A 12,161-nucleotide genomic window follows, 5' to 3' on the forward strand; every position below is an offset into this window, starting at 1 on the left:
GTTATTGTTACAACTCATTTGTGCAAAATCTCAGAAGCATTTCTTTAACTTGTGCTCTAAGAATTTATTGATAATTAGCTTATAAGCAAGTTTAACAATGCCAGGCTGCGACACTCGTGACTTTACATTCTTCTGTGCTCCTGCTGTGAAAATGCTGTGTTAAATATACATATTTGCTTTCTAGCACCTACTGTGAATGGAAAGAACATATCAACACAACAACAACACAGACAACACTGAAGGGTCTTTTTTCCAATGTTCTAGTAAACTTTTCAATTCCCACCAAACATCACTTTTGCAAGCGATAAAGGAAATATTAAGAGACCCCTGGGGTCATTAAGTTTAACTCCCTGACTGCTGCAAGAATCCAAATTAATGCATATCCTAAGATTGGTTGTTCAATCTCCATCTAATCTCTGCAAAACTACTTTTTCTTTCAAATTGCTGTTGTGTGGCACCTCTGTTGCTGCCCATAATTATTTCTGAGAGATATTTTGAGACATTTAAATCATGTGTTAGGAGGTTTAAGAGAGTGGTTTTGTGTTTTGTAACACAGGCCTCATTTTATGTCATTGCTGAGCAAACTATTTTTACTCCCAAGTTTACCATTTTGGGAAATGAGCATGTGACTGGCCACACCCATCAATAATAATGCTGTGATCCTGACAATAATTTTATGAATGGGTAATTCCAACCATCCATTCGCCCACATAGCCACAATTTCCTCAGCATGTCCACGAAGTTGTATTTGAATTCCAAATTATTATTATTTATTAAATCTGTGTGCTGCCCATCATGCCATAAGGCGACTTGTGGCCCAAAAGAATAAACTTTCAAAATGTGTATCTGCTACATCAGCCATAGGATTCAACCTGTGGAAATTCAGATGAAAAGTCTTGAAATTTGGAGCTAAAGAATTTAATAGGGCACAGAGAGTATAACTAGAGAACAAACTGAAATGAGACAAATCAACATTTTATTTAACCATATTTCATCGCAATACTGATAACACATTAAAAAAATGTGCAAAATGCTCAGCATTAATCTCAATGCCTTTGACCAATTGACTAAAATTGTATCAGTCATTTGCCAGGTTATTTTTTTTTAAATAGATTAAATTATGTTTCTTTTTTATGAAGAAATTTTCCTTCTGGGCAAGCTATGGCCCCTACCCTCATTTACAGCTCTGGAAGAGACCTAAGACAGAATAGCAATACCCACCACCCACCGACCCAGCCAAAATGAAACACATGAGTGACTTTCTTGTGCATTTGGTCTGAAATGTTTACTACCAGTCCGCATGAGGAGAAAGTCTGCCCAACCTAAATGCAAACACCTGTGAATTTTTTCTTTCTCCTTAGTGGAAGGTTATGTGTCACTTGAGGAAGATGATCTCTCAATCTCTTGTTTAGCAATTGCCTTGAGACTCCAACAGCCGTTTCTGTTCACATACCTTGATTTTTTTAGCTTTTGGTGCTGTACGAGCTCTCTCTGTATTCCTTTTTCTCTTTTTAGGTTTGGTTCTACAGACTCGATTGACTGTCAGAGTGATGCTCGTAGGAGTGTGTTGCGTAGCAGTATACAACACTGTGGAGGGAGAGAGCTCCTCATCCCAGCTCTCTGTTGCACTGCTATCTCCACCTACAAAGGAAAATATCACACTGACAACTTTCATAGTTTGGAGAAATTGTCACACTGGTCTACAGCTTGACTTTAAAGAAGAGACGTCATGCTGCCTGCCTTTCATGACAACAATTTGCACTATTACTACAATGAAGGGAGACATAGTAAATGCTTTTACCAGGACAAGTGCTGATTCATAAATCTCAGCGATCTGTTTGCAGTAAACAGACTGAACTTACCTGACACGTTGTCTTGTTTCCGGCGGCGAAATCTGATTACTTTCCCCCTGCCAATTCCCCTACAAAAAGAGAGAGAGAGAGAGAGAGACATCTGATACTGGCACTGTCAATGACAGTACTGCCTAAAATGAACGTGGACTACAGTGACTTGAGTCTTCAGTGGAATGCCAGCTGACTTCATCTTGAGGAATTACATAAACCTTACATGCCTTTAATGGCTATCAGAACTTTATATGCCAACATGCTAGGCCATTTCCTCAACCATTAATGCGTAATGCAACCAACGTACTTTCCATACTCCCAAAGAATGTTGTCTTCTGGTTCTAGAAAGAAGATATTCCTAAGCTTAAAGAGTATGAAAACATGACACTTAAATATTCTGGGCTAGGGATAATCTGAAGGGAAAGACTCCAAATTGTCCCTCTGAAACTGAGGCTCCAATTTCACTTCTATATATGAAAATCTCTGGTAACATTAATCTCTTCTTCATGGCAACTGCAACTCTTGTGATTAGAAAAATCTATCTAACACCAATAGTAAAATAGAATGTCTTTAACACCACAGAAATCCAAGAGAAATTGCTTTACCAATTATATTTGCCTGGCTGAAATAAGGAAGTGTCTTTTGCAAATTTCACCTAATTAACTTGCACTGTTTGGTCTCTGTGTTGTGGAATTCTGCTTTTCTTTTTCTTTTAACTTGCTGCCAAATTAATTCCTTTGCTCCATACCTCAATAATGAATCACAGGCTGAGTCAATGGGAAATTAAGAGAATGGTCCACCAGATATAATCATGAAACCTCCTTTACAATCCTCATTGAGTTGGTTTTTTACACACACACACACACACACACACACACACCTAGAATTTACCTGCATTTTTCACACTTGATGAGGAAGCCATCTTGGGAGAGACTGCAGTGACACCAGCTAGGAATAGATTCTGCCTCTGAAGAGCTCTCAGTGTCACCAGAATTCTCCTCATCGTGAGAGTGCAGGCCATTCAGTTCTGCACGTGGGATGATGGTCTGGACAGGGGGAGAAGCAGGAGGGGTCGGAGGAGGAGGAGCTCCATAATTATGATCCTAAAAACAAACGTTTGCATCAGTGCTGTTATAAATTTCAGGGAAGGATAATAGCAAAAAGAAAAGGAACGGCTTACAAAATACCACAAGCTTTACTAATGCATTGCAAAGCCTAAAGAAGCTCACAGAGGTATGGAAGGGTGATCAAAGTATATGATAACAAGGATCATATACTTAATCTGGGATTCAAATCTAAAACTAAGTGAGTAATTGTTTCCTCTATTCAACCCAAGGAGTTTCCTGAAAAATGGACACATTTTCTAATCACCTAAGCAAAAGCGGGGGGAAAATGATAAAGTGGACTTTGGGGAACTTCAAGATTGGTTAAAAATACACACAAATACACACATACACACACACACACACAAAGCTAGCACATTAGGAAAGGAAAAAGCCCACAAATCAACTGAATCAGGATGGTACACAAGTAGGAGTACATATTAAGATGCAAGAATTTTGCACAATTGAACATAAGAAGCCTGCAAGCAAAGTCATACAAACCTCCTGATTCTGAAAATATTAGTGTTTATGATGCACATAAACATAAATATTTTCATTTAAAAAAATAAAATAAAACAGCTCCTAGAAATTCCCCTATATCTTTCTCTCAGTAAAACCACAAAAATGCCTCTTCTTCTAAGCCAGTATTCCAGTTTGCAATAAGCTTTCCACAAATATATATTTTTTGGGGGGGAAAAAAATCCAAAACTATACTGCAAACGCCCTCCAAAAAGATCTCTAGCTCGGTCATGTTGAATCTGGGAGGGGAAGAAATGGGCTTGATAAAGTACGAATCTACTGCAGATAACAGAGAAGGTACTCACTGCATAAGGCAGCCCTCGGTAGCTGTGCCTCTGGGAGGCCCCGTAGCCGTGATTTGCATACACATTCTTCTCACTAACAGCTGGGCTAGCTTCGACAGACTCTGGGCTGCAAAAAGGGCCAACAGCAGAACCCATCAGTAGAGGAAGTGGGTCTTTTCCCCCCCCCCCATAATTAGCCAGATCTCAGAGCTCTCTCGTGATGCTAAACCATCATCTAGCCAAGAATGGACACCCCTTGGGAGAACAGGAGGGACAGAACCCATGAGAGCTATGGTATAAGGGAGAAAAGGCTCCAGGTTGGCATATGGTTTCAAAGTTGGTATTCAGTAAGAGACAATGGGAGTGAAAAAAGGTACTCATACCAATCTTTGAATTATTTGTTAGTTACTTATACATGGCGTCAGAAGGTGGATTTTGAATGATTTATAACCTTTCTCATCTGCTTGACTTATTTTGTAATCACAGCTCTGCACCCAGTCAGGTTACAAAGTTTATAAACCTCTGACTTAGCTGAATATTCTTCCTTTCAGGCCACAAAGTCTTCTTCTCATTGCTTCTCCTTAATGCACAAATGTCTACGTAGCTTCTTAGTGACAGAAATTTGAGTGAAATTGGCAAGAATAGACCCTGAATATTTCATTTAGTAAAATCTACAATGTGTAGTAGAGTATCCAGCTTTCTCACAAAATCATAATCTCTACCACCGGAGAGAAACAACAGGTTTCTACCACAAGAGGGCAGAAAAAAGCAACTAAAATGTACAAAATTAGCGGTTAGTGAAAAGCTGTGGGAGTCCTTGTTACAGAAAAGGAAGCAGGAAAAGCTTTAGATGAGGAAGCCAAAGCTGGAAGCTAGAAGGAGAAGCTGCTCTCTATGGAGGATGGGAGGGAGAGGAAGAGAAAGAGAGAAGACTAAGAAGAGGGAGAAGAGCCAATGCTGCAAGCACACATTGGGATTGAAGTCCAGAAAACATCCTTTCTGCAACCACAGTACCTTTTCAAAGGCTATTCCTATGAAGAAGGGAGCTATCATCATACCAGTTGAGTTTCCTTGCCATCCTGTCCCTCTGCAAAAAATCTCAGCATCGTTTTTCTCTGTAGTCATTGCTTTAATAAATCAAGGCAGACATGCCTTCAAAGCAACTGATAAATCATTTACAACGCTTTGTTCTGAGGCAGCCCAGGAAAAAAACACTGCAAATAAAATGAATCGCTAAAGTCCCCTATAACAACAATAACAATCAGTATTAAGTCAACCTCTGAGCTAGGAAGAAAAATGTGTATCTGAGCTAAATCTAGCATCAATCTGTAACAGCATCAGTCGGGATTCTAAATTTTTTTTTCTGCTGAGCACACAGCTAAATCTGCATTGGTTAAACCCTTCTTTTTTAACTATGCTTATCAGATTCAGGCTATGAAAACAAACCAGAAACAACGTCCGCTCATACTTTGCATCCACTAAAAAGAAGCAAAGAAAAGGAAAGCTCTGTGTATGCAGGGGCCTCAAAGCCTAGGAGAGAGGGAGAGGGAAAGAGAGAGAGAGAATATGTATGTATGTATGTATGTATGTATGTATGTATGTATGTATGTATGTATGTATGTATGTATGTTATTCAGCTTTGTTTGGGTATTTTCCCACGTCATTGTAGTTGTGCTTTTAAAGTTGTAGCAACGTTTCGGCAGAATCTCATCTGCCATCATCAGGCTTTTGTATTGTGTTCGTCTGTGAGTCAGACTCTTACAGTGGTTTCAGTTTTAAATTTGGGGCTAGCCTACTGCTGTGGCAGAATGGTTTTTTCTTCATCCTGATTGGTTGGGAGTCTTGGTCTGTGTTTATTGGTCTTGGAGTTTGCTGTGTTCTGCTTGATTGGTGTTTCTAATATCTTCTGTCTGTTTTGTGGCTTTTTTTGTGTCTTGATTGGCTGGCAACATTGTGTTCCTGTATTGGAGGCTTTTAGTGCAGCTTGGCTCCGGGTAAATGGACAGCTATCATCTGTTAGGAAGCTAGGTTTCATCTGGGTGCCTGGTTGGGGTGTGTTTGAGCTGGAGGTATCAGGGGGGATCTGTTTGTGCCCAGGTGTTTGCCTGGCTAGTGGTGTGGAGATTTTTTTGTTTGTGAGTGGAGGCTTCCAAATAATTGACAGTCTGATGGAATCATCTCTTCTATTCATGCTTTCAGGTCTTTTTTCAATCTCTATGGCTTCTCTGATAATTCTGTTGCTGGGGTTTTCTATAGTGGCTAGGGTTTTGGTGCCATTGAAGTAGATGCTATGAACTGTGGCTTTCATGTGTTGGACTAGTGAGGAAGTGTGTTCCAGATTTTTTACTGCATTTTTGTGTTCATCCAGGCAGGTACTTATTCTTCTATTGGTCTGTCCAATGTATGTGGCCAGGCATGTATATATATATACATACACACACACACATATATATATATATATACACACACACACACACAAGGATTAGTCCTCCTTGCGTTCAGACTGTAAAACAGATGGCTTGGACAGGATGTCTGGCTTTCTAAGTTACACTGCTCACCCTAGTGTTACAAATGGAGGAAGACAAGTCTAAGAATATAGAACATCCACCTCATTTTTGGCGCTCCTCTTTCCTAGGAATATTTCATTTGGGTCCCTGCACCAATGGCTACCAGAGGATGTTCTTGGCAAGCCACTTAAATAATCCTCCCTTAGGAAAAGAACGCTACACTGAAAAGATGAAAATCTACGTAACCGTTTGAGATAGGCAAGAGGTTTGGTGCCTAAAAGATCCTCCTTGCCCACATCATACAGCCGTCTGTATCAGCAGCACCCATGCAACAGGAAAATAAGGGTACTGCCAGGGCTCATTTCTTGCAAGACTCCTATCAACCAAGGCATGTGACGCAACAGAATGAGAATCAAAGACCTTTGGGAAAGCAAGTACGTTCTAGCAAAGTGCTTTTCCTTGAATGCAGTTTGGAGGATGGAGAACAGCTTCTCCTTGGTGTTTCATCTTGATCTAACTTGTATAGGATAAACCCGTAAACCGAGGCAGTATCTGCTGCAAAGCTAAATGCTTTCTATTATCCCAGGCTCACCAGAATAGCCAAGATCTGAACACCAAGTTCTGATTCCATACCCTCCACATTTTCAGACAAGGAAGCACTTACTCAGATCCAGCAGCCATATCTGAATAAGATGTATCTGGTGTAGTGACTCCCAGAGGGATTGCAATGCTCATGACGTTTGTCAGGGATCACGGAGTCCAAAGGGTAGTGACTGGCAGCTCCAAGGGCGGGGAGCAGCCGCAAAGCCTCGGCCAACACGTCACGGACATGGGTAAACCTGCCAAAGGAAAAAGAAACAAGGCACTGCACTTGTGTTCTTCACAGCCACAGCCATATGATTTATCCTGCAAATCATGCCGAAGTTGAGTGAAGAGGGAGAGTGAAACAGGTAGCAGTAATTTCAAATGATGCATGTAGTCTCTTGTCTGACAATCACGCTTACATAATTTTCACTCTAATATGGCCACCAATTTTATACCCAGATTTTCATAAAGCTTTGGAAGAGAATTCTGAGCAGAATAAAAAAGCTTGAAGGCCTATCTTGCAAATGTCAGCCGTATGAACAAAATTACTAATATGGGGTTGGAAAGAGGAGAAGGAAACACTCCCGAGGTGAAAGCGACAGCACTATATATTTCCACAGCATAATTGTTAGAAAAAATGTAATTAATTTAAATTGGAAAAAGGCACAGAAACAGATATCGGGAAAGGAATTACCTTCCATTTTTCATGTATGCTGCTGAGAAAAGCACCGACAAATATACGGCATTCAAATATGGCATGATATATTAAGAGGTATATTTTACGCCTAAGTATTTTTTTTAAAAAGCCACGTGAGCAGAAGCCCTGCAACAGGCCAACTGGGAAGAAAGAAGCATAGGTACGAAAGAGGAAAACAGTATGTTGCAAGTGGTAGTAAATGAATTCAATCTCTCTGTACCTGCCTCTAAAGAGCTCGGGGTGTGGCTGGTCAAGCAAAGGAGAGGTTTCTTTTTCTACCTTTCAAGTGCAACTACAGCTTGAACCCTGTTAGAAGGACTAGCACGGGCTATGGCAGATCTCTGAATGCTTGTGGGAATGATTCATTCCAGAATGGCAACAGGAATGCCTGGATTAAAGCTGTTGCGCTGAAGTCATTTGTGAATATTACCGATTCGAAAATCACAATGGCTGCATCGGTCCAACTGGTTTTGTCAAACTAATGTTTTTTTTCCTAAGGTAATCGTGCAAACAATTGGTAATTTGTTCCTAAGGCGCAATTTCTACCCCTCTAAATAGCCTTTCAACTATTTCCCTATCTCTATCATCTGCCAGTGGCAAGGCTAATGTGTGGTACGAGGAACAGAAATTGTATTCCTCTTCTGTCCTAGAATAGATCACACAACATTTCCTTCCAGCTCTGTACAGCCATTTGCACAAGAAGTCGGGCTCTGGATTCTTTAATGATTCCTGAGATAAATGTTGAAAGCTGGAACTTCAAACACATCCCACTTCTCAGCAAGCAAGACACGTCAGACACAGTATCTCTTATCTGATAGGTCAGCCTAGAAAAGGCTGTTATTTGTTCTCCTCTCAGTGAGGGTGGAGACATAAGATCACATCAGCCTGCTAAGAGGGCTGGGAATTCCCTTCAGGACATTTCTGCACAGTCGAGAGCTATCTGCTGCCATAAAAGGAACACCACCCATGCTCAGGGGCAACATTAGATACTGTTAATATTTCTGAAAAGGAAGTATTTAAGTGGGACAGTAGAAGTGTATTTGTAAATATGTACGTGTTTATATGAGAAAAGCAGGTAAGGCTGCAGATTTCTGAATCTTCCTGAAAACTCTCTGTACATCACTAAAACTGTAAATGTGAACTATATTTGTACTCTGAGAAAAATGCTACTTCATTTATACTACAGTAAAACTGTGAAAACCCTAATTAAACATTTCCTTCAGATTTGGCAAACAGGCCAAATGTGATGTTCCCAAATAGTATCTTTGCAGTCCTACAGACAATTGGCTACCACCTGAAAGAAAGGCCTGCTGTTATCAGCCAGAAATTATCAACTAAATTAATGAAAGGAAGGATATCAAGTTCGCACCTCAGAAACAAATTAAATGTATAATATTGTATCATAGGGACTTTTGAAAGAAATCCCTGGTCAATCTGGAATTCCAATAATCTATTTATGTATTAAACCCAACATCAAAAATAACATGAACTCTGCACGAATGAAGGCTCAGACAATACAAATGACACAAAGGATAAAGGAGAGAAAAACAAAGAGGTCTTGGTAAGTAAATATCAACAGCATTTTCTGGCTCTTGCAGATAGAACGCTGCAGAGGATATCCTTGAAATATTCAATGTTAGACTAGTTGGTATACCCCAACTGGAATTTAGCAGAAAGCTTTATATACACTGCAAAATCAAATCATACAATAGCATCGATAGCAGTTTAAGCCAGGCTGGGGATGTATAGGCAATTGATTTGAATGGAAAAAGGTAGCATTAATATTATGTTCTAAAACAGAAATGGCCCATATAAGCAGACTTTCTATTAACCAGGTAAACGAGTATCAAACCTAAAGCTGCCACTGTGTTCAAGATGTAAAACCAACAGAATAGCGTGATCTTTGTTTCAACCTTTATTCTCTATTTTTTTGGGGGTGGGGGGGGCAAGACAGAAGAGCTGGCTGAAGTTTTTTTGTGTATAAAAACAATAAGACAATGAAGCTGGGTGCCCCTTTGCCTAGAATAGTCTGAGTTCAAACCAGAAGAGCTTCTCTGTGGGGGATTAATCCCTTTTGCAGAATCTCACAAGCTGTATCTCTGAATTCTCAAAAAGAAGGGGGCTGGGCTTTCAGCACAGATTGAGCTCCAGACAGGACAACAGAAGGATGCCCAGTCATTAGTATTCTCTCGTGCCTACATAATACATTAAGCACAAAGCACTATGTTCCTTAGAAATGTTTAATGTCCAACAAAGGGTGATAACATCCATCTTTAAAAAAAAAAGACCGAAAAGGGGGGCATCTTTTCTTTAAAAACTCTAGGCTGCCAATCACAAGGCCTAGAATTGGACATGCATCCTGATGTATTTTCTCCTGATCAACAGCAAAATGATATGGGAAAAGGAAAAAAAATGTTAATCTATGTACAATGCCCAACACCGATCTCACATCATCACTTGCCATTATCTGCGAAAGTCCTATTATGCAGAAGGGTTGGCAACTAACATAATTTGATGTAGAGGGAAATCTTAAAGTCTACATGAAGCATGAATCATCATAAAAACAAAGGTCTTACCACATGGCAGTTTACTTTCTCATGAAAGGAAGAACTGAGTCCATCCAAAAGATGTTGTCATGAAAAGCCACTAGGTGATATGTCATGTATTTTTTTGAATATTTTTGTGTTGAGTTTGTGATTTCAAAGATGTGTATAGCTTTCTTGGCAATTATATGGAAGCGATTTATCTACTTCTGAGAGTTTTTTTTCAACTTCCCATTCAGCAGGCAGGCTTGGGATTTCTTGAGTGTTCACATTCCCTTCTTGGGTTTTTAAAGCCAATTAATATTAGTTGGTAGATTAAGCCCATTTAAGTTATCAAACAGGAATTAATGAAACACAAACGTGTAATACATTCAAAAGAAACCAACATTTTTTCCAGCTAATATCCAAGTATGCAATTCCATCATGTAAAATAACCAATTAGTTATTTTATTTTTCAAGTGTTATGTATCTTTTTGCAGTAAAATTAAACCAAGGCAGTTTACAAAATCACAGATTTGGAAATATTTATAAGTCAAAAGGCCATCACCCTAATTTTCACATCATGCTCAACATCAGTAAGTCAATCAAGTAGATCCTGGTGTTACATTCTGGAGAATTTTTTTTTTAAATACAACATTCAGATGCCTCATATTGGCACACTTACTAGTTCTAGGCCACTTCCACAAACAATATTTGATGCTGGTAGACACATCTGGAAAATATTAGGCTGAAGATGCAACTTTTTATTCTACAACCCACAAAAACTCCCACTAGTACATTTTAGGGATAAACTGGGCCTCTCAGAATATTATTACTTTGTACTTATTCAGTTGATGAAGTACTATCATAAAACCAAGTTTCATTGCAGTTAATTCAACTTTAGTGGGTTTTTAAAGGTAGATATTATTCCTATTTTGGGCGTTTGGTCAGCTATTAGAAGTTGTAGAATAATCAACTAATGGTTCAAATCCATTTTTATAATCGGATGAAAAGAATTTATGTCAAAGATGACATAATTTTTTCATACTATTCTAAATTATCATATATTCAAAAAGATTTGGGGAAGGTTATGACAGTGAGAGAATGGTAGTCACAAGTCATACACCACCTCTTTCACAGCTTGAACCTGATTTTATTATCTACCCTTATTTTTTTCTTTTCTTAAAATTACTATGTCACTCTTCAAAATCCTCAAGTAAACAATTTCTAGTTTTTGTCTCTAAATCTTATGCAAGGATTTTCCCTAGCCATGCCTCAGCATACTTCCTGTTTTCATGTCCCTACTTTCACTCAGAATTTCTTGTATGCACTGTGTATATGAATACTTTTTTTTCTATTTTCTCCTTGTCTAGATATTCCCTTTGCTAATTACATAACATTTCTCTTCTTTATAAGAATACCATTATATACTGTTACCCCCAAACTGAAAATTTGCTCCATGGGAATTTTGTTGATATGGCATAAAGTAAAAACTAAATGGGAGAAAGCCTTGATATAAATGACATACAACCAGAAGTGTTTATGCATTTATAATTTGTGCAAAAATTGGAGGACTAGTTCAATATCAACAAATAACTAAAAAGTCTAAAATGTTATATAAGTACTAAAGCAGTAAAACTAATCAGAAGAACAATGTAGCAATGGGAGAAAATTAAAATCTGTGGTGTTTCTCACTTTAAAATTAAATACTGGAATTTAATTTCTTTTCCTCATACAATTTGATCCTAATTTATATTAGGGATGTCAAATCCTTTAATATATTGCAGAGCTACAGCTGCCATCATCTCCAATTAATAAATTGGGCTTCATAGCAGGTTAATTTGTAACCTACCCCTAAAATACATTGTGAAGAACTATGAATATTTTTTTTACATCTACTTAGTTTAAATGCAATCAATGCAAATTATCTGCTTATTTTTTCAAGCACCAAATTCACTCTTACAGTTTGAATTAAAAAAAACAAAACACTAGCACTTGGAAGCCTTATGATCTTAAATTTATGGTCCAATAGAGACAATCATCTTTTAGACAGGAGAAATTTGATATTATGTTACTATATTTTCATTGCATTATTTAGCT

General features: G+C 38.5%; 1 protein-coding gene across 10 annotated transcripts in view; it reads right to left on the bottom strand.

Moving 5' to 3' along the window:
- Nucleotides 1-12,161, bottom strand: part of SETD5 (SET domain containing 5) — a 65,222-nt gene that overhangs the window by 35,334 nt on the left and 17,727 nt on the right. For 5 of the 10 annotated variants that reach the window (XM_026683033.2, XM_026683031.2, XM_087954497.1 and 2 more), the window contains 5 exons: nt 6,922-7,096; nt 3,772-3,877; nt 2,736-2,947; nt 1,863-1,921; nt 1,454-1,641 (listed from right to left, as the gene is read on the bottom strand). In XM_026683033.2, coding sequence (XP_026538818.1) covers nt 1,454-1,641; nt 1,863-1,921; nt 2,736-2,947; nt 3,772-3,877; nt 6,922-6,992 — 636 coding nt within the window. In that variant the 5' untranslated portion in view covers nt 6,993-7,096. Of the gene's footprint in view, nt 1-1,453; nt 1,642-1,862; nt 1,922-2,735; nt 2,948-3,771; nt 3,878-6,921; nt 7,097-12,161 lie in introns of those variants that run through there. The other 5 variants (XM_087954501.1, XM_087954500.1, XM_087954502.1 and 2 more) reach the window with 3 other exon arrangements.

This window comes from Notechis scutatus, chromosome 2 (assembly GCF_049901735.1).
Source record: "Notechis scutatus isolate UNSWTSFEM ecotype Mainland chromosome 2, rNotScu1.2, whole genome shotgun sequence".
NCBI lineage: Eukaryota > Metazoa > Chordata > Lepidosauria > Squamata > Elapidae > Notechis > Notechis scutatus.